The sequence below is a fragment of the Ceratotherium simum genome, chromosome 22 (assembly GCF_057802395.1).
Source record: "Ceratotherium simum simum isolate JZ-2026a chromosome 22, ASM5780239v1, whole genome shotgun sequence".
Classification (NCBI taxonomy): Eukaryota; Metazoa; Chordata; class Mammalia; order Perissodactyla; family Rhinocerotidae; genus Ceratotherium; species Ceratotherium simum.
This window is the reverse complement of record NC_141921.1, coordinates 22,542,964-22,567,059: the sequence shown is the minus strand read 5'-3', so window position 1 is coordinate 22,567,059 and position 24,096 is coordinate 22,542,964. Positions and strand designations below refer to the sequence as shown.

Below are 24,096 nucleotides of genomic sequence, written 5' to 3'. Positions count from 1 at the left end.
GCTTGAGGAATGACATTTAGCAGAAGCTCAGTTCTGTGAAACAGCTCTTTTTTTCGTTCCCTCCCCCCACCCGCCTTCCCTCCTTAGGCCCCGGGGGCTCCCACTGAGAGCTGATGAATTTCCGCCCATCAGAACCCCTCCCTAACGGGTCAGATGGTGGGGGCTTTGACCCAGAAAGGAGGCTGAGCAAAAGGCCCCACCGGGTATGGCCTGAGACGCCTTAGTTCTCTTGGGTGTCAGGCGGAAAGAAATCCACCATGAACCCCCACCAAAACCTGTTCTTAAAGTGTCACTTGAGCAGATTTCAGTTTTCACTTCTCCTTTTGAAAGTTAAAGTAAGCAGTCAAATGGCCTGCTTTGTTGGGAGAAGTTGTGGGTGGGGAGGAGGCCTGGCCAGGGGCCTGAGGGAACCGCAGTTCAGCAATCAGAAGTCAGGTCACCCTCCACTGTCAACACAGACAGGCTGGCATTGGCCAATATTGGGGCTGTGCCACAAGATCACCTTGACTGACCCAGGGTCACACTCGGTGCAGGGAAGTGGACTGGCTTGGGGAGGGCTGAGGGAGAGGCTTGAGCCGCAGCGAAAGTGGCCCTCCTTGCGGGGGCAACAGTGTCCACATCCCTGCCACAGCACTAACCTCGGCTTTATCCGCTCAGCTTGAACTCGTGGCTGAGGGGATGTGAGTGGGGTCCTGCCTGTTTCCTGCAGCGGAGCTCTGACTGGGGAAAATAGCAGAAACTTCCAGAGCCAACTCATTCCAAAGGGGCCTGTTGGCACCCTTCTTCTCAGAGCCTCAGCCTCCTGGGCCTTAATCCTACAGGAAATCGGAACCAGAGGGTGGAAGGCGAGGAAGCCCCCACAGATTAACCCCTCTAGTAGACACACATACCCACCACGTGGTTCTTATTAAGGAAAAGCAGGCAGGGGCCTTCTTCATCCCCGAGCTTGTGTGCACCTTGTTCTGAGGGTCAAACAAGAGGCTCCCTGCCTTGGGGATGTGTGTTGCGGGTGGCAAGGATCCCTTACGATTTTGTATGAGGCAGCCATCCCCCAAGCAGGTGAAGGGAGAGAAAGGGAGGAATCCCGTGTTCACTGGTTGTCCATCCTGCCTCGTGCCTGCCTGTGGCAGTCCCTAGGGGCCTGCGCGGCTGCCCTTACGCTGAACAGAGCCAGAGTTGGTGAGGGCAGCCTGGGAAGATGGAGATGAATGTGAAGAACTGCCATCCTGCCCCAGATCCCTGCTCCTACCCCTCACAAACCACCTTACCCCATGGCTGCAGCTGGAGCCTGCAGAGGGGGCCACGCACCTGTGCCCGCCAGGGACAGACCTGATGCCACAGCATCACCCCTGGAGTGGCAGTCCTGGCAGGGTGTCCACACTGGCCACCTTGGTGGATCCCCCTCCTCTCCCTTTCCCCTGGAGGAAAACGAAAACTCTTCAGGGGACCCACCTCGTATGCTGGAGGTCCCAGGGGAGCTGGAAGAGCCCCAGCCAAGAACTGAGGGTGGTCATGCCCTGTTCCTTGAGCAGGTGCCATCTGGGGGCCAGCAGGAAGGGCAGGGCTTGGGAATATGTCTCCCAGAAGGGGGAACTCAGTCCCTCTCAGCTCCGACTCAGAGAAGCAGCATCCTTCACCGCCCAGCAGAGGCCAGGACTCACAAGGGGGCAGGGGTCTGCAATGGCTGGGCCAAGTGTCCTGGGGCCCTGCCTGCAATGGGGGCACAACCCCAACATTGCATAGACACTTAGGGGAGAGGAACTCAGGCCAGCCTCTTCCAGAAACAACCTCAGCCTGCGTGGAGGGAGAAACCAAGTCAGTCTCCTCGGGCCAAGGCCACAGCCACCTCTGTTCCTGCCTCTGTTCAGCCTTTGGTTTTTTCTCTAAATGGAGGTTCTTTGTAACTGAGAAGGTCTCTCTACCACTAAAGAGGAGGAGGCCAGGGCAGCAGGGCCCCCCGTGGGTTATGTGGGGCAGAGCAAGAATCCTGAAAAGGAGGAGTGGATGTACTCGGTGGAGTAGAGGCCGTTGGCCTGGTCCGAGGGCATCTGCACCCAGACCTGGTCGTTGGGCCGCAGCTGGAGCACGGCCCCGCCAGACGCCTGGTCCAGGTAGCCCTTCTTGTACTCGTCGTAGGTGTAGGTGGCTGGCACGTTGTTCTTGTACAAGGCCACCCACACGTTGGTGCCCTTGACGTGCACGTGGTAGGCAAAGTAGTAGACGCCGCCCACAGGGCAGGTGAAGATGCCAGTGGCTGGGTTGTAGCCACTGTGGCCGTTGTAGAGAGTCCGGTCAAATTTCACAGGCATGCCCGAAGCGGGAAAGGGTGAGGTGAGCACAGCGGTGAAGGCAGGCGTGGCGTGGGCCGATAGCTCGCCCAGCCCAAACTGTGGCTTGCCCCCCTTGCCCAGCACGGCACCCTCCACGCCACCATTGGGCAGGTGCAGGCCGGCGATGCCAGTCTCATCGAAGGCCCCAGGGGCGCCAGGGGGGCCAGGAGGCCCGGGAGGCCCAGGAGGGCCTGTGAGTCCTGGGGAACCGGGGATGCCAGGGGGCCCCGTAGGCCCAGCCATGCCGGGTTCTCCCACTTTCCCCTCTCCAGGGGGCCCTGGCAGGCCTGGTTCCCCCTTCAAGCCTGGCAGACCCTGGGGCCCGATAGGGCCAGCTGGGCCCTGGAGTCCTGGGATTCCTGAGGGGCCTCTCAGGCCAGGCTGCCCAGGGAGCCCCAAGTCACCCTTCTGCCCCAGGGCTCCTGCCACCCCTGGTCCCCCAGGGCGGCCTGTGAAACCCGGCTCACCCTTGGGCCCAGTTGGTCCAGGGGGTCCATGGGCCCCAGGAAGCCCCCTCTCTCCTGGGAGCCCAGGTTTCCCAGCCAGGCCACTAGGCCCTTGGTCACCCCGAATGCCAGGCATTCCCGGGGGTCCTGCAGGCCCTGCCTCCCCTTTAGGCCCAGGTGCCCCACGTCTGCCAGGGAGCCCTGCAGACCCTGGAAGTCCAGGAGGGCCCCCAAGGCCCTGTGGGCCCTGCTCCCCTGGTTCCCCATCCTCACCCGGCTCACCCCTGTCCCCTAAGAGCCCAGGGACCCCAGCTGGGCCCCTGTCCCCCTTGGGGCCTGGCAGTCCTGGCATCCCATAGCCAATGGGGCCTATCAGGCCAGGGGGGCCCCGGGTTCCTGGTTCCCCTTTGGCCCCTGCTGGGCCCTGTGGCCCTGGCACCCCTGCTATGCCTGGTACCCCCACACCATCCACTCCAGGGGGCCCTTTTGGGCCCAAAGCCCCTGGCTCCCCCCTGGGTCCTGGCACCCCAGGAGGCCCAGAGTCACCCTTATCTCCAGGGATACCAGGAAGCCCATCCAAACCTGGTTTGCCCAAGCCAGCTGGACCCGGGAGACCAGGGGGTCCGGGGGCACCTCCCTGCCCCGGGGCCCCAGGCAGCCCTGGCTGGCCCACTCCATTATCCCCCTTGAGGCCTCGATCACCTGGGGGCCCAGGCTCCCCCTGGGGCCCCGGCTCTCCCCCAAATCCCGGGGGCCCTGGCACCCCCTGGGGACCTGGTTTTCCAGGGACAGCAATGCCTGAGGGCCCAGGAAGGCCAGGGGGTCCTGGGGGCCCCCGGAGGCCTTGGTCCCCTCGTATTCCTGGCTCCCCCCGAAGCCCCGGCTGCCCTGGTGGTCCAATCTTGCCTGGGAGCCCTGGGGGACCAGCTTTGCCCATCCGAGAAAAGCCAGGGGGCCCGGCGGGGCCAGGCTGCCCATGTAGCCCAGGCTTTCCAGTGCCTGGTTTTCCTGGGAAGCCAGGAGGGCCGGGGGGCCCCCGAGGCCCGGGTTTCCCAGGGGGGCCAGGCTCTCCTTTCAGGTCCATCGGCAGCAGCGGTAGAGGCATTTCTGAGAGAGAGACAGAAGGGCCAGTCAGGGCCCTGGACAGTGGAAACCGGGGACCCCTCCACCCACTCCCCCACACCAGCATGGGGTACACTTGGGGAAAACAAGGCTCTGTATCTGCTCGTGAAGACTACGCCCTGGTCTCCCCCTCCCTGCTCTCATGGAAGATGAGGTTGGGGGGAGTCCAGTGGCCATCTTGTGGGCTCCTAGCACCCAACCTACCCAGGCTGGGCCTTCCCCAAGAGCTTGCGGTGACTCTCATCCCTGCATGACCTGGGGGTGGAATGGCCGCCAGGTGGCACCAGCAGCCCTCCTTAGAGCCAGTCAGAGCAGAGCCCCCCTCCAACTTCCCCACATACCTTCCCGCCCCCTTTTCCACCCCACCTGAAGCCCACTTCTGCCAGCCAGCCACACCCCTCTTTCAGGCCCTCCGGGAGTGGGAGGCCCTGGACCAGCATCAGGAAGAAGAGTGGAGAAGGGAAGATCTTTGGTGGGGATGAGGGGCTGTGGCTGGGGGGCCTGGGAGGAGCTGCTGGAGGTCGGGAGGCAGGGTGGTGGGGGTCAGGAGCTGTTCGAGGCACTGTGGGGCGGGGAGGCGCTCACCCAGGTACTGGCCCTTGCCCTCACGGAAGGGTGGCCCCACGGGTCCCTTGTGCATGGGCTGCACGTACTGCACTGGCGCGTAGCCTGCTGCCCCGCCGGCCCCGCCGCCAGCGGCCGCCCGCGGCCCACACCCCAGCACCAGCAGCAGCAGCAGCAGAGGTGGCGGTGGCAGCGAAGACAGGGGCGTCAGAGCCCCCCGCATGGCGTCCGCAGGCGTGCTGCAAGGAGGAACCAGAGGGAACATCAAGCCAGCCCCTGGATGGTTTGGCACCGGGCCCAGGCGCTCACAAAAAGATCAGAATTTAGCTATTATTCACAGGCAATTCCCCAAATCTCAGAGTCCGAAGAAGTTACCTCCTGAACCTCTCCCAACCCCGTCCATGGCTCTCCATCCCGATCGCTGTCTCCTGGACCCCTCCCCTGCACAACAGCCTCCCCCAGACCAGCCACTCTGCAACCAGACACTCTTCCAGAGCACCAATCTGACCTCGGCAGCCCCTGCCCAAAACCCTTTGATGATAACACCCACTACCATTTCCTGGGCTGGCTGTCTGCCAGGCCCCGGGCTAAGCTGTCTAGAGATGGGAACTCACTTAATCCTCCCAGCACTTTCACAAGGTATTATTATTGTCATCCCCATTTTCCAGATGACAAAACTAAAGCAAAGGTCTCTAGGAAGCAGAACTGGGATTTGACTTAGATCTCTCTGACTTCATATTATTTTGATGCCCTTCTGAGGCTCCCCGCGGCCTTCAGGATCAAGTCCATCGTGCCCAGCATGGCATTCAAGGCCTTTTACATCTAACCTGTGCCTGTGTCTCCAACCCCATCACCTACCACCCCTTTCTCTGCCTCTGCCCTCCCCTACCCTTTGCCCCAGCAACACAGAACTCCTTGCAGTTCCCAGACACCAGGCAGCCTCACACTTCTGGGCCTTTGCGCCTGCTATTTCTCTGCCTGCAATGTTCTTCCCCTCTCCTACTCATCCTTCAAGGCCGGGGAAGCTGTCACCCCTTCCTCTAGAAAGTTAACCCCTCACTCTTTTTGGCCCCGACCTAGCCCTGTCGCAGTATTGGCTCAGCTCCGAGAACAAGGCCCGGGTGGAGAAGAAGCCAGGCTCTAGATTTGGACAGCCAGGCTGTCCTCCACTCACAGCTGGGGGAACTGGGGCAAGAGGTTTCCACTCTGTGAACCTGTTGCCTTATCTGTAAAATGGGATAATGTTTCCACACAAACACATGTACACGAATGTTCATAGCAGCATTATTCATAATAGCCGAAAAGAAGAAACAACCCAGATGCGCATCAACTGATGAGTAGATGAAGTGTGGTATATCTGTATAATGGAATATTATTCGCAATAAAAGAAAAGGTAGTACTGATAAATATTACCATACAGATGAATCTTGAAAACATTATGCTAAGCGAAGAAGTCAGTCACAAAATCATACTATATGATTCCACTTATATGAAGTGTCCAGAACAGGTAGATCCATAGAGACAGAAAGCAGATTAGTGGTTGCCTAGGGCTGGGGGGAGGGGAAACGGGGAGTGACTGCTAATGGGTACAGGGTTTCTACTGGGGTGATGAGAACGTTCTGAAATTGATTTGGTGATGGTTGCCCAATTCTGTGAATATATTAAAAAACCATTGACAGCCACAATAGAAAACAATATGGAGATTCTTCAAAAAATTAGGAACAGAACCACCATATGATCCAGCTGTTCCACTTTTGGGTATTTATCCAAAGAATGTGAAAACACTAATTCAAAAAGATATATGTACCCCTATGTTCATTGAAGCACTATTTACAGTAGCCAAGACATAGAAACAACCTAAGTGCCCATCAACAGAAGAATGGATAAAGAAGATGTGGTACACACACACACACACACACACAAACACACACACACAATGGAATAGTACTCACTCATAAAAAATGATGAAATCTTGCCATTTGTGACAAGATGGATGGACTTTGAGGGTATTATGCTAAGCAAAGTAAGTCAGATGGAGAAAGACAAATACCATGTGATTTCACTCAAATGTGGAAGATAAACAAAAAAACCAAAAACAACAAACAAACACATAGATACAGAAAAGAGATTGGTGGTTACCAAAGGGGAAGAGGTTGGCAGGAGGGCAAAATGGGTAAAGGGGGATATTTGTACAGTGACATATGGAAACTAGACTTTTGGTGGTGAACACGATGTAATGTATACAGAAGTCAAATTATAAGGATGTACACCTAAAATCTATATAATGTTATAAACCAATGTTACCTCAATAAAAAAAAAATTGAATCGTATACTTTAAATGGGACAATTGTATGATATGTGCATTATATTTCAATAAAGATGTTATTTTTAAACTGGGCTAACAACCTGCTTCTCAGGCTGCTGTAATTATTAGAGATACTGTGTCTGCCTCACCACAGGCACCCACTGATGTCTGAACAAGGGACTATCTGGCACTTTGCACACCCAAGGAAAGCCCCACTTCCCCTCAAGTCACAGGGGCCTCTCCACACCTGTGCCTGGCTGCAGGCAGGATCTGGGGGTAGGTCATGCACACCTGGGGACGCGTGCCGGAGCAAAGCCCTCCCTGGTGCTGGGCCGAGTCTGGAGCTGCAAGCTGACGTTCCTGCAAACTCAATATCAGACTGAGCTTTGCAGGAATGAATGCAGGGCTCCGGAGAAGGTCAGGGAAGCCACCAACTCGGCTCTGGGGTTCAAATCCCAGCTGGGCCATCAACCTGTTCTGTAGCCTTGGGCAGGTCACTCAACTCCCCCAGCCTCAGCATACAGTAATACCCACCACTCACGGGGCTGCCCACATGCCAGGCCCAAGCTCAGGACTTCAGAGGCTTCATCTCATGGAATTCTTTCAACGACCCCCGAGGCTCATGCGATTATTATCTCCATTTTATAGACGTGGAAATGGAAGCTTAGACTGTAAGAATCTTACCCAGGACACACGACTGGCAAGTGTGAGAGCTGAGGCCTCATCCAGAGCTGCCCTCAGCACAGGCCCCCTGCTCCCACTGCCACCTGGCTGCTGCCAGGACTCATGACGCTGCGGGGTACAAGCCTGGCCCTCAGGTGCTGCTGCTGGAGGCTCTGGCCGGACACCGTCCTGATGTTTGATGTTCCATCCCATCAGCCCTGGGAGGCACGTGAGCCCTGCTTTAGCGATGAGGACGCCCAGTGCAGTCAGAACCTACACCCAGGCAGTCTGCCCCTTGAGCCCCAGCCCTGACAACCACACCACCCCACCTGCAGCACAAGGGCCCTCCTGCACGGGCCACCTGAGCCGGGGGGCCTATGGGGGTAAGAGGGGTGCTCAAGGGTGCACAGAGCCAGAATGCTCTGCCTGGTGGGTGGCAGGCGGTGAGGGAGCAGGTGAGGGGGCAGAGCTTGTATCGGGAAGCAGCGGGAGGGAGTGAGCGGTTCTGGCCTGGGTGGGCCAGAGGCCAAGGTCACGGCACCACCACAGGAGGACTCAGGACAGGCCTGGCTCTGGGGAGCCCTGACTCCCTCCCAACGCTGAGCCCAGGCCTCAGTGGGGGCGGGGGGTGATGAAGGGTGCAGGCAGCCTCAGGCTCAGCTGGGAGGGTGCTTAGGGCGAGGAGGACGGAGGAAGAGCACAAACAGGCAGGGCGCCATAAGAAGAGCCCCAAGTCCAGTGAGGAGCCCGGGCAGGGCCCCCAGCCAGCTCCCCATCTTTCATTCCTCCTCGGCAATGCAGGTCTCCAGGAAGCGTCCCTGCCCCACACCCTGTGGCTCCCTGAACTTGCCCCACCCCAGCACCTCCTGCCCTGCATTCCCTCTGCTAGGCAGGACAGGTCTGCTGCAGGCCCCAGAGCAGGTGTTTCCTGTGGAGGGAGGCGTGTCTGAGTGAGGATGACTCAGACCTCCAGTCAGGCACCCGCCTAGGCGCCTTACATTCAATATGTGATTCAATTCCCACCGAGCTCTTGTGTCCTCCTGTCGGTGAGGAGCCTGAGGTTTGGAGGAGTACAGTGATGTGCCCACTGGCTAGAGCCAGGAGCCAGGATTTGAGCAGAGCTCTGTGAAAAACTTGAGCTCTTAACCGCTGTGACACACTGCCATGGGGGAGGAAGGGCTGGAGAGAGCGCCAGGGAGCAAAGCTAGAAAGAGAGACAAGCAGAGAGAGAGACACTGTCTGGGCTCCAAGCCGCCTGCGGGTTTGAGGTGGGAAGGATTACTCCAGCTCTGAGTGGGGAGGCTGGCATGTGCCAGTCCAGGTCAGGAGCTGGGGAGTGGAAGCGAGGGCCTGGCCGTGAGAAGGGGTGTGCTGGGCCTGTTCGAGGGGCTGCAGAGAGAAGTCACACCCCCTAGAATGGTACAACGTGGCAGCCCAGGTAGGACAGACTGCCCCCCAACCCCAGCCGCCATCAGAGCCAAAGGTGCTTGGGCGCCTCTGAGCCCCCTGCCTCCTTTTCACTGTCACCCCTTTCCAGCAGCCCCCATACCCCCAGACTCCCTGAAACTGTCTGGCCTCTGCACATTCGGTTCCCTCTGCTGCTTCCTCACCTCCTAACTCTGACTGGTTCTTGGACATCTGGGAAGCCTATTGGAGCCTCTCCTGGGCTCTGCTGATGCCCGTGGGTCCCGGCACAGCTCTCATTTCCCTCTTTGGCTCTTCTCTCTCTACCCACCACGTTCCCCCCACTCCATGCCTGGCACAGGACTTGGCTGGCACACAGTAATGCTCCACAAACATTTGATGAACTCAATTCACTGTCAGATTTAAAGATCACACCAGTAACTCAGTCCTTCCTCAGCCTTTGCACAGATCCATGTCACATCCACCCACGGAGCCCCGCCCCGGCCAGAGGGGCTTGTGTCAGCCAGAATGGGAAGAGGTGGAGACACTCACACGGCCTCAATCACAGGACTTCAGCTGACAACAGCCTGCACAGGGAATAGAGGTGCAAAGGGATGAACAATTCATTTGCTTGCTCCCTGTTCTCCCCTTGGGGAATGGTGGCCCCAGATGACAGCATCTGGAGTGTCAGGGGTCGGGGAGGGCCCTGAGGCTCAAGGCTGGCTCTGCTGTGTGACCTTGGGCAAGCCATCACCCTCTCTGGTCACCTCTTAGGAAGGAAGGCAGGAGCCAGAGCAGCTGGGAAGAGGCTGGGCTGGCAGGGGCACGAGGTGGGCTGCATAAGGAGACGCTGATTCAGGGGACTGAGCAGTGGCGGCAGCGGGGTAGATGCAGTGTTTGGACAGCTGCAAGTCCTTAACGGGGATATCCCCCCTTTTCAACAAATCCCCGTAAAACAGCATTTTGTCGAAGTCAGCGTTTTGTGGCAGCCTGGGCCTCCTCCCGGGGCAGCCAAGGAGGCTGGCTGGGAGCGGAGTGCTCCAGGGTCTTTCAGACCAATGGGGGGGTGGGGCGGGGCTGGGCCCCAGCAAGAAGAATTGGCATGAATGCAGACCCCTCTCCCCCCAGATATGGCTGTGGGAGAGGAAGGGGCATCAGCTCACAGTGACCCCTCCCCACCAGGCCCTTCTCTCAAAGGGTCCTGTCCCAGGGGTGACCAGCAGAGGGGCCCAGGTGATCCCATGGAATTTAAAAGCCTGCCCACTTCCCAGCCCATTTCACAGATTGGCTATCAGAGGTCCAGACATAAAGGGGGGCCTGAGGGCCCCCAAGTTCCCAATGGACCGCGCAGGGGTGTGGCTGGTGTGGCCCCGGCAGTCCCCCTCTGGGCTGGGTGGATGGAATGTGGCCCTGTGCAGGCTCCTGCTGCTGCAAGCCCCCCGCCCCACCCCAGACAGCAGGCTGCAGCTGAGGGAGCAGTGGGGAGCACGCAGGCAGCCCCGGGGCCTGGCCAAACCACAGGTATGTTATGAGACGCTTCCTGTTGTGGAGACATTTCTGCGCGATCGGCTGCCCCCCTTGCTCCCCTGGTGCCTTCTGTCTCCTACTCGCCCAGCCTCATCTCTGCTGGCTCCCTGGGTCTCTGGCCCCGACTGGTTTCTCTCTGTGTCTCTGTCTCTCTCTCTCTCCAGCTCTGCGTCTGTCACCTCGACAGGTGAGCTGCATTTCTTGCTCAGGCTCTTCCTATCAGGGGTCCAGCCCTGGGGGCCCCTACAGCCCTCCCAGGTCCAGGTAGCCCCTGGACTCCCATTCCAGCACAGCTGCTTACGAGCTGAGTGACAAGTGATTTAACCTCTCTGAACCTTGACGAGCTCATCTGTGAAAGGATTAACCGAGATGATCTGAGTCATCAGCAACTCCAGGGCTGCTGCCCTGTCCTGCTACCCAGATGGCTAGAAAGTCCTCCCTTCATCTAACCTCAATTCCTCCTGCTGCAAAGCAACATCTCCTCTAATCCTTAAAAAACTCAAGTGACTTGCTGCCAAAGGCCAGGACCTTGTGAAAGTTCCCAAAAGAGAATTTTCTGGCCTTCTAGGCCTTTTCTCTGACCGCTCCTGAAATGAAACTGACCAGGGGTCACACAGGCAGCTCAGGACTAGGATGGAGTTACAGATCTTGGAGAGGAGCAGACGAGCTGCCCTCCTCACCCACTGGGCATGATGCCCACCCACAACTGCCCAGCCGGGCGGCTCCAGACTCCTCCAGGGCTCCCCCCACCTCTCTCCCAGCTTGTGGAAACTGGACAGCCCTTTCCCGTCCTTCTCTCCTGTGTCTCAGATGGCGGGGGTCCGCTCCCACTCAAGGCCCAGGCCCCTCCACACCTCCTCCTCAGGGGCCTCTCGCTGTCTGTGGATGCTTGTCCCCCCACCCCCCGAGGCTCCAGCCTCTCCATCCCATGTCTACACAGGCCTAAACGCGCCCCCAGTGACCCTCATCTCTCTCCAGCCTTCTCAGCCAAGCTTCTCGAAAGAACCATCGCTACGCCTCACCCCGGCTGGTGGCTCACCGCCCCGCCTCCCACCTCGCTCTCCCCTCTCCCCAGCACTGAATCCCACCCTGTGACCCTGCTCTCCTCCTTCCTGGAAAGCCTCCTCCTCAGATTCTTCTCTGCCCTCTTCCTCTGCCCTCTCTGCAGACCCAGGCTTGCCCCAAGGAGCTGGCTCAGGCCTCGTCTCTTCTCTCTGGATGTTTCTTCTGCATTTTCCACCTCTCACCAATCCCATCACCAAGGAGACACATGTGTTCCCAGCTACAACCTCTCCCAAGCCCAGACTCTTGCGTTCAATTACAGCCAAGCATTTTCACCTGGCTGTCCCTCAGATACCTCCACCCAAACTGCTGTCATGATCTTCTCCCCCATTACCAGCTTCTCCCCCACTCCCAGGTGCCCAGGCCAGAAATCTGGACATCATTTCTGACCCTTCCTTCCTTACAGGGCAGTAAGGAATCTCTCTAGCCAATACAATGCCTTAGCACAATTAGAAAAGGCTACCCCTCCTTCCAGCCAACTCAGGCCCTATTCATTGCCTTCCCTGAAAGCCCTTGTACAGTAACCAACCTGCACAACTGTACATGACAGCCCTGTTCCGTTACCCTCAAACCCCCAATCCAATCCTGTGGACTCTGTCTCCTCTCTGTGTCCTTCTCTCACTTCTGTTCCTTCCCCTCCTTCTCCATAGTCTCTGTCCTAATACAGACCTTGTACTGTCCCAACACACAACCCATGGCCTAGCACCTCCCAGCCACTCAGTAAAGGTTTATTAAATTAAATTGCCAAATTCCCTTTCCCACTGCTCACCCTCAGCTTCTCTGTTCTCCTCAGTACATCCTATAGATACTCCAACAGTGCTTCCCAAACTTTAGTGCACATCAGACAGTTTGTTAAACGCAGGTTCCTGGGCCCCACTCCAGGGATCCTGATTCCGTAGGTGTGTGGTAGGGCCCAACATCTGCATCTCTAACAAGCTCCCCGGTGATGCTGATGCTGCCTGTCTGTGGACCACACTTTGGCACAGCTCTGCCCATGACCCTCCCCTGCCCTGGATTCTCCAGTGGCTCCCTAGTACCAACATGATAAATTCCATGTTACTCTGCAATCTGCGTGGCTTCCTGGAGGAGGACTCAGGAAGGATGTAGCCCATCCTACTTTAGACTCAGTAGGATGTGGACCAATTAAGATGGAGGGGTAGAGAGGGTGGAGAGACTGATGGTGAGCCCAGCAAAACCCTGAGATCACAACTGGGGGGACACACTCTCGGGCTAAGAGTTATGTGTGTAAGGGGGAGGCCAGGGACCAGCTCGCTGCGGGAGCCATGTGGGTGTATGCCATGCCCACCTGTGTCACTTCCTCCGTGCCTTTGTGTCACCGAATCCAGGTCCTCACCTGGCTGTGTATCTCAGGCATCTCTTGGTGTGTCTCCTCCTATCTCTGTGTCACCGTCCCATTTGCCTGCCCATCTCTGTGACTGTTTGTCTTTCTCTGTCCTCTCCTATGTCCTGGTACCTAGATCCCTGAGTTCCAGGCTCTGTAAATCTCTACCTGTCAGTCACTTGATGGAACCCTCTGGAAGGCCAGCATTTACAGCCTAATGCTCATGCTAACATCAGGTCTGTGTCTGACCTCTCTGGACAATCCCTGAGCAGCCCCCAAGGTCTAGGTGGGGACTTGTGGGTCCAGTGCCCATGAGCTGAGCTCTCTGTCCTGTGGGATCACTACGATATTCTGAACCCCTCAAATTTAAATACGCAGGTGTAAGAATTGCTCCAAAGCCAAAGACTGCCCGGAATCTGGGAGTTGGGGGTAGAGGGAGGTGGCCAGGCTGGGGCAGGGCAACCTGGGGGCCACATCATCCAGGTTGATGGCAGGACAGGAGTGCTGCCCCCTCCCCACCTTGCCTACCCCACCAGGCTTCAGTTCCACCCAGAGTCCCAACCTCCCTCCCTCTGCAGGTAAGGCTCCTAGACCACAGGGGACCTCCATTTGGGAAGCAGTATTAGAAGGAGGCCTGAAGGATGGGTCAGAGTTCAACAGACCCACTGGGGCAGGTGATGGTGGAACATTCTAAACTGAGAGCAGAGCACACATCTAGGCAAGGAAGACGAGGGGACTTCTGGGGTGCGGGGTGTCCAAAAGGCAGAGAACTTGTGGGTCTGGAACTTGAGAGAAAGAAGGCTTCATTGGCAGGGTTGCTGCAGCCTGGACGAGGCCCACGGACTCACCCTTGGGGAAAACACCCATGCTGAGGGAGTGAGAGGAGCCCACCACACCCCTGGGCTCCAGCACCCTATGATCTGGATACCCCAAACTTCTCCATGTTTCCCTCTACCCACCTGCCTGCCTTTGCCTGCACCATCTCCCCTGTCTGGATTGCCCTTTCTACCTTTCTCCTGCAGGTAAACATGTTAGTCCTCACTTAAGAACCAGTTCAAATGCCTCCTCCTCCAGGCAGCCTTCTGTGCCTCCCTCAGCAGAACAACTCCTCCTCCCCCACCCCCACCTCATCCCTGACTCAGGCTTGGCACACAGTAGGTGCTCACTACAGTCTGCAGCCGGGGTGCTCTAGCTCCAGGCCTCTGACAACCCCACCTCCCACCTCCAGCCAAGCCCACAGGATGGCTTCTCACAGCACCCCTTCTTCATGGCTCTTCTGGAGTCCCTCTTAGCTCTCGGCTGGAGGGGGCTTGGGTGGAACCTTCCTCCCCACAGGCGACTAGGTCCACCTCCCAGGCCCCCAGCCTCTGCCCATCTCTGAGGCTAGACACCCCAATCCTCCCCTGGGGAGGAGCATCTCAGGGCAACAAAGCATCCGCGGTAGTGGGAACAGCCAGGCAGGGGCAGATGAATCAGAAGAGGCAGGACCCAGGGCAACAGTGTAACCTCAGGCAGGTGGCCAGGGGACTGGCCGTTCCCCACCAGGGGGCTCCGGCCTGAGCTGGTGCCATAGCTCACTTCGCAGCAGAGGCCTGAAGCTTCTGACTGGGACTGGACATCGGGGGTGGGTACCCCCAGACTCAGCTACCCCCAGGCCCCAGGCTGGGCCAGGCGGGGTCTTCTGGGCTGCCAATTCCTCGTCTTCTGGTTCGCATTTGCAGCCTTTTCCGGAGCACCACCCGCCGCCCGCTGCCTCCCACGCCTGCCAAGATTCCTGGGCCTTCGCGGCTTCCCCGCGCGGTGGCGGCAGCCTCAGCGACGGCAGGAGGGGCTGGGCTGCGCTGGGCAGGGAGGGGGCCCGGCAGGAGCGCGGCCAGGCCACTGCACTCAGGCAGGCCAAGCAAACACGAGGCGCGCCAAGCAGCCGGGGCGAAATAGTTCACAAATGAGAAAAAGCTGCTTCTGAGTTGGGCCGGGGTTTTAAAGCCCAGGCCGCAGGGAGCTGAGGTCACCTGCGAGAGGGGCTGCCTGCTAGGACCCCCTGGGCCTGGGAGGGGCTTCCACTGCAGCAGGAGGGAGCGAGGTTAGATAGCAGCATGCACAGGCCTCATCCACCTGGGAAATCAGAGAACGCTGCCGCCAAATCTAGCTTACCTTTCAGGTCGGAGGGGCCTCTGAAGGTCCGGCAGAGGCAAGGCCTGAGGATGAAAGGAAGAAACAGTAAGGAAGAGGCCAGGAGCCTGGGAAGCCTCCAGCCCCAACTCACAGCCACCCCATTGCCTGCCACAGGCTGCCTACCAGGAGCCCCTGCTGCCATATCCACCCCAACCTCAGCCTCTCTTCTCAGGAAGCCAGGATGTGTGACTCCCTTCATTCATTCCATGCACACTTAGCAATGGCCACGGGGTGCCCGGCCCTGGGTTGATGGAATTCTTCCTGTCCTTGGACCCAGGCTGAGGAAGCCCCTTTTGTGTGCCAGGGTCCCCACTGGAGAAGTCCCTACTATATGTCAGGCCCTGGGCTGGGGTGGCCCCTACTACAGGCTAGGGTTCCCACCTGGGGAAGCTCCTACCATGTGGGGGACCCTAGGCTGGGCCTTAGGACACAGAAATGGCTCAGCCCCATGCCCTGCCCTGAATTAGCTGGAGGCATCAGACAGGTGGCCCTCACATAACTGGCTAAGATCTCTGGGCTGTGGGAGCACAGCACAGGGAGCACTGCCTCCCCCTTGAGCTCCCCCAGAAGGCTTCATGTAGGAAGGGACACTGGAGCTGGATCCTGAAGGGCAAGTAGGAGTCTGAAAAGCAGACAAAGAAAAGGAATTTCAGGCAGTAGGAAGCTGCTTGGCAGAACAGGGAAGGTTCCGGAAATGCCGGGGGTTGAGAGGACAAGCAGGGGCTCAGAAGGCTGGGGCAACATAGTGAGAAGACATGAATCTCGTGCTTGCCACTCTCTGGAAGGCAACAGGGAGCCATGAAAGGTTGTTCACTGGGGCGGTGATGTGGTCAGAGCCCTGGACAGCCAGGTCCCCATTTCTGCCCCCATCAACTACGATGCCAGGCTGTCACAAGCCCCACTCAGATCACACAGCTGTGCACAGGGGAGCCGGGGCTGCAGTCCAGGCCCAGACGTGACTCCTGGGTGATGGAGAGGGGACGCCTCGCCAGCCCACCTGGCAGAGAGGCCTGCCGGCTGCGTCACTCTCTCCCACAGCTGCTCGCTCGCCTCTGCCCGCTCCCATGGAAACTCTGACATCCCAGCCCTGTCGCTCACTGCACAAGCAGCCAGAGGCCGCAGCCAACTCAGCTGAGCCCTGCCTCCATCCCGCGCCACTCCGGACACCCAGAGGTGGGTCATGAGGCTACTCTCTGAGGGCCTCACCTGGCTGATGGAGCCTGGGTGGGAGGTTCTCACTGCCCAACTCAACCCCGGCTTCTCTGGCCCCAGCCCCCACCCCCACCATGAGGCTCGGGGAGGGGAAGTGACTTCTGTTGGATCTGGGCTTTAAAGGATGAACGTGGATTTCACTAGGTGGTAGTGGGGAGAGGCAACGGGTCCAGGTCGAGGGAACCGCATGGGTGAGGGCACGGAAGTGTGAAAGCCCTAATCATATTCAGGGGATGGAAATAAGGAAAAGAAAAGAAACAAACAAGTGAACTAACCAATCATAGCTAACACTGACTGTGTACCTACTATGTGCCAGGCACCGTTCTGGGCTCTTCTCGTGGATTATCTCATTTAATCCTCACAACAACCCAGTAAAGTAGGTACTTCATCTTCCCTTTTTACAGATGGGGAAACCAAGGGACAGAGAGGTTAAGTAACTGGCTCAAGATCACACAGCTCATGAAGGGCAGAGCCAGAATTTGAACCTAGGCTGTTGGCTCCAAAGCTTGGGCTCTTAACCTCTCCACTACAAAGATGATTTGAGTAGAGAAGGGCTCGCTCAGGTAAGCCTGAGAAATGCCTTGAATATCAGGATCAGAGACCCCAGGCCCAGTCTAAAGCTGGCTCCCCATCCCCTCCACCCATGTTAGCCCCTATAATGATCTCTACATCCGAAGTCCATGTTATGCACCAGACATAGCCCTAGGCACAGCCTAGGCGTTATTTTATCAGACTCTCTCATAACCCTGTGAGGTGGGAATTGCTGTCCCATTTTTCTGAGGAGGAGCATTGAGGCCCAGAGAGGTGACATTCATTCTCCAAGGTTACAGGGCTAGGAAGCACAGGGATCTAAACCTTGAGACTTGCCTGGCCCCCAAATGGCCAAACCTGTACTCTTGGGCTTCCTGGAGAAGCTGCCTCAACCTAGATGGCAACAGGCACAGGCAAGGCTGGGAACAGAGAGGGCAGCTACTATCAAAGGCCCCAGGAGCCCACTCCAGTTGACCAAGGCTCCCTCCATCCTACAAAATAGGAAGCTGGGGCGGGTGGGTGTGCCAGGGCACCGCCTGAGCCAACTTCCATGGGACTCTGTTCTTAACCTCCATCTCCAGCTGCCTTCCCTAATCTCCTCCTTGAGCCCCTCCCCTGGCGACATCTCCTCCTTGCACAGAGCCTGCTGCCAGCTAAATCCCAGGCCAGATGTGGGTGGACAGTCTGCACCCCCGGTCCCCCACCAGGTTCTGAGAGCTGCAGGGTTCCCAGGGAGGCCGGCGAGGGCCCCAGGCCTGCTTGCCCATCCCAACTTTCCAAACCGAGGTGTTGATGGCCATGAGCTCACAGCTCCTCCCAGAGGTGGGCTCATGGGAGAAAAAGTTCCCATTTCCTGAGCCCCTACCCCAAGCAGGCTCTGGGCTAAGAGTCTTGCTTGCAAAAATCATGATGGGTTAAGAACCTCTCTGGAGCCCAGCCACCTCTTACTAGCACCTGACTTCTCTCGGCTGTGCCTCAGCTGCTTCACCAATAAACTGGGAACAGTCCCTACTTCACAGAGCATTTGTGAGGACTCAACTAGTTAATTTCATGTAGCAGAAGTCAAGCAGTGCTTGGCATATGGAACATTCAAGAAATGTTTGCTATTATTATTATAATCATCACCATGACACCTCCCAAAAGCCCTGTGACGTTAGTATTATAAACCCTATTTTACAGATGAAGAAACCGAGGCTCAGAAAGAAGTCACTTGCCCGAGTAGTCAGCTAGTGGTGATGTCCAGTGGTTGTCTAGTGGTGGACGGTCCCAGAGTTTGGACCCAAGCTGTCCACAGATGATGACAGCCTCGAAGCTCCCTGGAGCTGAGGCACAGTGTGTGTGTGTGGGGGGGCCTCCAGACCCCCTCAGCCCCTCCTGCCTGACCACCAGGGGCTCCCCTGCCCAAGCCCCTGCTCCTGCTGCAGGAGGGGGCTCTGCATTCCTGGCTAAGCAGCCGGATTTGCTGTGCTCTGGGAACTATGAAAAGAATGTTTGCCACGAGCTGAGCCGTGGTCGCCTGTCAGAGGGAGCGTGGCCTGGAGGGCCCACGCAGAGCTGTGTGGCGGCCAGCAGCCACCACAGTGGGAGGGAAGAAGGCTAGACAGAAAAGAGAACTTCTGGGTAATGAGGACTGTGGACACTGGATGGGGGTGGAGACCAAAGAGTTGGCCTCCTGGGATATTTCAGGAGAGAAACGACTTCACCCCACAATCTGTGATGCTCCTCAGCACAGGCTCTATGGAGAGCCAGGATGGCATTACTGGCCCACCTCCTGGATGGGATTGTGGAGACCCAGAGGAGAACTCACTGAGGTCACACAGCAGCCAATGGCAGAACTGAGACCCGAGACCTGAGACCAGGACCCCTTCCTCCCAGAGGCTGCCCTCCCGACAGGGCCCACGAGGACCACGGCACATTCTTAGAGACTAGAAAACACCACCCCAGCCCGCACTGTTCTGGCCTCTCTCTGGGCCTGATCTTCTCATGCCTGCTACTCCCCATGTTCCCCACCCTTCAAAAAAGCACCTTGTGGGCCGGCCCCGTGGCTTAGCAGTTAAGTGCGCGCGCTCCGCTGCTGGCAGCCCGGGTTTGGATCCCAGGCGCGCACCGACGCACCGCTTCTCCGGCCATGCTGAGGCCGCGTCCCACATACAGCAACTAGAAGGATGTGCAGCTATGACATACAACTATCTACTGGGGCTTTGGGGGAAAAAATAAATAAATAAATAAAATTATTAAAAAAAAAAAAAAAAAGCACCTTGTGGGGCCGGCCCGGTGGTGTAGCAGTTAAGACTGTGCACTCCTCTTCGGTGGCCCAGGGTTCGCAGGTTCGGATCCTGGGCAGGGACCGATGCACCGCTTGTCAAGCCATGCTGTAGTGGCATCCCATATAAAGTAGAGGAAGATGGGCAGAGATGTTAGCCCAGGGCCAATCTTCTTCAGCAAAAAGAGGAGGATTGGCAAAGGATGTTAGCTCAGGGCTAATCTTCCTTACCGAAAAAAAAAAAAAGCACCTTGTGCTATGAAAACGCCTGCTGCACTGCGGATGCTCAACAGTTAAGTTTCCATTCCTTTCCCTGCCAAACCAAGCCCTGGAGAGGGCAGTGACCTGGGAGGTCAGTGGGAATAACGTGAGCTGTGCATCCTCACAGACCTGGGAGTGAATCCCGGCTCACCACTCAGCGAGGCGACACTTGGCCAGGTTACTGGTCTCTCTGAGCCCCCACTTCCCCCTCTGTTAAATGGGTTACTGATCTCTGCCTTGCAGCATTGTTACAGGACGAAATGAGACACGTGAACGCAGGACCTGGTGCACAGTAGGTGCCCAATAAACTTATTGTTACCCTCCCCCAAGGGAACAGAAAGAATTGAAATTAGAGATCTCAGGTGGCAAGATTCCCTCCATTCCAGGTCCCTGCTGGGCCCTGCTAGGTGGGGCATCCTCTGGGAAGAAGTGGTCCTGGCCTCGGGTCTCAGCCCTGACTGGCTGCTGTGTGACCTCAGGCAAGTTCTTCTCTGAGTCTCCACAATCCCATCCATGAGATGAGCCAGTAATGTCGCCATGGTTATCCCCATGAGGCACTAACCCTCTGCCACCCCCTTCTTCTGCCCTCTAAGAGCTAGAAATCTCAGCCTATCCAGGTTGCATGGGGATAGTCACCTCCCAATTCAAAACTTTCCAAAAATCTGAATGGAAGAAGGGCCAGGTCCTCCCCAGTCCCTTCCCAGGATCCAACCAGAGAGGTGTAACGGATAGTGACCAGAAGTCTGGGTGAAAGTTCTGGCATTGTACCCTGACCAAGTGGGATCACTTCTTACCTCTCTGCTGGCAAAACGACCCTGGAGACAAGTATTAGCATTTCCATTTTATAGATGGGGAAACCAAGGCACAGAGATGGGAAGTCCCTTGCCCAGGGTCACACGGAAAGTAACCCAGGTCTGTCTGACCCCCAAGGCCAGCTCTTCTCACTGCATGTGCTGCCTTCATTCAAGATCCACTGTCCACACCCCTCCACCCTGGAAACACCCACAGAACACAGTGGGTCTGGAATTCTCTTTCTGGGAGCATGACTTCCCTGGCTGATGTCTGGGCACATGTGTGCGTACATAATGGCCTCAGACACCCACTCAGGCTTCTGTACACACTCCAGGCCTCCCAGACACTACCTCCACAACTCAGGGTCACACTCAACTCCCAGCCCCTTGCCATCTCAGCATACTAGACCCCAGGGTCCAAACTCATGTCTCCCCTTCACCGGCCTCCTCTGGGGACAGGCCACTGCCACCCAGTGCAGCCCTCCTGGCCAGCCCTCTCCTCACTCCCACAGACAGTCAGTCACCAAAGCCTGTCCAGTCTCTCCCCTTACTCCTCTCATCCCCATGGCAACCACCCACCTCAGCCTCCATCACCTTCCTCCTCAAACTCTGCCCAGCCTCCTCAGTGGTCTCCTTGCCTGTAAGGTCCCCCTTTGTCCTTGCACCCCCTAGAGCAACCAGAGCAATTTCCAGATTACAGCCCTCTGCAGCTCACACCCTTTCTCTGGACAAGGCCCTTGGAAATCTGACCTCAAAGCAGTTGTCAACCCCTCCCACTCACTCCCCCAGTGTGTGGGCCAACAGTTACTCACAGCCCCCTGAGAGGACTCTGCAGCTTCACTCCTCCACACCTTTGCACATGCTGTTGCCTCTGAATGGAATGTCCTCCCATTCACCCTTTCCACCACCTGCACCTGTCAGAGTTCTCATTCTCCTTGAAAGCCCCAGGCAGAGCCACTTCTTTGGTGCTGCCTCTCCTGATGCCCCCTCCGTCCCCCACTTTGGCTTGCATGGTGCCTCCCTGTCATGTACCTTGACAGACACCCTGAGACACAGCTGCACCCCACATGAGAGGCCGCTGTGCCTCTCTGCGTCTTCCACCCAACTCTGTAAGTGCCTCGGGCCACAGATGGGACCAGCTCATCTGAGGCCCCACTTTCCTACAAGGGGAGCCCCATGCCTGCCATTAGGGGGTCTGGAGTGGGCTGGAAGGCCAGCAGGGCAGGGAAGGAAGCTGGGGCTCTGCCCGCCTTTGGCCTGGCTCAGGCCCGGAGCAGGGGAGGCAGCAGGGAGGTGCTCGGGCTGACAGCCCTACTTGGTCTCTTCCCCCTGCCTCTTGCTAGCAGACACATTCACTTCCATTTTTTCTTTCCCCTTCCTCTGAGCCAAAAGAGCCAAAGAGCAGAAACACTCATTTTCACTGTGGTGGACCAAGTGAAACTGGAGAGAGACCCTGGTGAGTGTGTCTGAGTGTGTGAGTGTGTTTGTCGTCCTGTCTGAGCAGGTCTGGCTGGGCCATGTGGGGTCTGCCCGGTGTCTGTAGGAGTCTGGGTGTGTATGTCTGGGTGTGTGTGTGCACGCATACGCGCGTACATGCCTCATCTGTCATTGTTTCAGCATCTGAGGTGGTGTGTGTTTCAGTAGAGCATGTTCATGTATGTGATGGTGTGTGACCGCCAGTGGGAGGGAGTGTAGCTGTGTGTGACTGTGTGAGTATGTCTGTGCTGTGTCTTTATTATTGTTTCAGGGTGATTGTGTGTCCAAGGGTCTGTCGGTGTTCACCAGCCCAGCGGGAGGACCGTGGGGGCATCTACACCCTGACCAAGAAGACCTACTACCCACGGTGCCTCCACAGACCCCCACCTCTTCCCCTGGGCTCTAGAATAGGCTCGCTGAGGGCCCCCCCTCTGCTCAGGGCAGTGAGGGTTAGTCCCCGGAAAGGGACCTCAGGCTGCCTGACCCTCCGGCCATCCCAGCCCCATAGCCCCCAGACCTTCCAAATGCCCAGGGCAGCCCCCAGGGAGCTGCCTTTGCTAAGGGCACTCCGAGGAGGGGATGGATACTTGCCACCAGAAAAGGGCTCAGGCCTTAGCAAGAGGCAGTGAAGGCAGACAGGAAGAGGACTTCTGGGTTGCCAGGGTGCCCTGAGGGAGGTCAGTGGCATTTCTGTGTCAGGAATCCAGCATGTTCTCTCACACACTGAGGGTCTCACACAAGCATACAAGGACTGGCCCACGTTAATAACATACTCGCAGACACTCACTGTCCCCCTCACACTCCACAAATGCACGCACTGACAGGCTCACACTGGTACACACATACAACAAATAAACTCAGTGGGTCTGCCCTTCCTGTTCGCAATTCCTGGGCTCCTCTAGCTGAATGGCATTTCTCACCCCTCTCCCCTCACCGCTCCCCCCCCCCGGGGGAGGGGGGGAGCTCCTGGGGCTACTGGGCCTTCAGCCAGGACAGAGATGTTGGGGAGGCTGTTCTGGGGTTCTCAGAGCCCAGTGCCTTGGGGCCAGGTAACAGCCCCTGCAACTCTGCAAGTCTCAGTCCTGAGCTGGGCAAGGTGCTGAGCCTCTGGCAGGGACATTCCTCAGAACCTCAGTCTCCAGTTTAGGGGGTGCTGCTAGGACACCTAGAATAGGAGGGACTTGGGGGCAGAGGCAGAAAAACTGAAAGACCGCCAGCCAACCAGCAATGGCAGAGAGACGAGGAGAGAGCGGAGGGTGAGAGCCGAGAGGGCTTCCCCGGCCTGGGGCTGGAGGGCTGGAGGGGGCTCTAAGGCCCCTCACTCCCTCCTCTCTCCTCCAACACCCTGCGAAGCAAGCTTTGTCATTCCCATTTTACAGGTGGGAAGGGAGTCTCCCAGAGGTGAAGGGGCACGCTCAGAGCCACATCCTCAGGGATTCCACCTGGGACTGTCTGATGCTAGAGCCCCTGCTTCTGGGCGAGGAAGGGAGGAGGGGGCTTTATCTGGGATTCTGCCTGGGCAGCTCTGGAGGAGGAAAATCGGGTGCAGGGAACGAGGTGGGCTCCCCCATCCCAGCGCCAACCCCCTGGTCCGAGTCGTCGTCCCTCCCCAACGCCCCGTCCCCATCCCGGCGTCGGAGGCGCCGGCCCAGCCGTCCGGGATAGTCTTAGGGGGAGCCTAGGCCAGTCCTGCCCTCGGAGCCCCCCAAGTCCGAGCAGCCGTGCTAGCCCCCCCGCCTTTACCTGCAGGGGCGGCCGCCGGGCGCCGCTCCCGGCCCTGGAGGGCGGCCCGGGGCGCGCGGGCTCGGGGAGGGGGCGTCGTCGGGGTCCGCGCCGGCGGGGCTCCGCGTCGCTCTGCTGGCGCCCCTCGCGGCTCCGGAGTGGGCGGGCGGGGGGGCCGGGCGGCGGGAGGGGCGCGGCGGGGCGGGGCCTCCACCCGCCTCTTTCCACAGCCACCGCCAAGGCCTGCGCCCCGCCCGGCCGAGCGCCCGCCGCCGGGGCCTGACATCGCCTGCCTCCCGGGACCGCTCCGACGCCCCCACCCCCACGCGCGTCCCCGGCAGGCGGCCCCCAGCCGTCCTCGCGTCGCATGTGCCTGCGTCTGGGGCCCAGAGGGCCGTCCCGCGGGCCCCCTGCCCTCAAGGGCTCCGGGAACTAGGGGGACCCACAACCAGCCGCTGCGAAAGAGGGCACAGTGTGGTCAGTGAGGGGAAGAGGCAGCACAGGGATTGTGGCCCGGACATGAGGAGTCCACGGAAGGCTTCCTGCAAGCGGTGACCTAGGCTGAGAAGATGGAGGAGGAGGGGCGGCAGGGATCCGCACTTTGGGGTTTAGGGAGGTGAGCCTGTGTGCTCAGCGGCAGGCAGGGGCCGATGCTGCAGTCTTGTTCACCATGCTGAGGCTGGTGAGACTTCACCTTCAGGGAAATGGGGAGCCATAGAAGACTCTGAAGCAGCACAGTGAGGTGGTCAGAGTTGTGCTTTAAAAAGAGCCCCCTGACAGGCATCACAATCCCTGACTTCAAAACATACTACAAAGCAATAGTAATCAAAACAGCATGGTACTAGTACAAAAACAGACACACAGATCAATGGAACAGAACTGAAAGCCCAGAAATAAAAC

The 24,096-nt window shown here is 58.1% G+C and overlaps 1 protein-coding gene across 2 annotated transcripts; it reads right to left on the bottom strand.

The window, feature by feature from the left end:
* Positions 1–69: 69 nt before the first annotated feature.
* COL8A2 (collagen type VIII alpha 2 chain) lies at positions 70–23,288 on the bottom strand. 2 transcript variants are annotated; one of them, XM_004425947.3, is made up of 4 exons: positions 23,218–23,288; positions 14,920–14,963; positions 4,484–4,701; positions 70–3,883 (listed from the first exon to the last, which is right to left on the bottom strand). In XM_004425947.3, exons 3-4 carry the CDS (start codon positions 4,683–4,685, stop codon positions 1,965–1,967), a joined length of 2,121 nt encoding a protein of 706 aa, XP_004426004.1. In that variant the 5' UTR covers positions 4,686–4,701; positions 14,920–14,963; positions 23,218–23,288; the 3' UTR covers positions 70–1,964. The 2 variants fall into 2 exon arrangements, with proteins under 2 accessions (XP_004426004.1, XP_087302412.1); XM_087446286.1 differs by lacking the exons at positions 14,920–14,963; positions 23,218–23,288 and having other exon boundaries at positions 4,484–4,839.
* Positions 23,289–24,096: the final 808 nt, after the last annotated feature.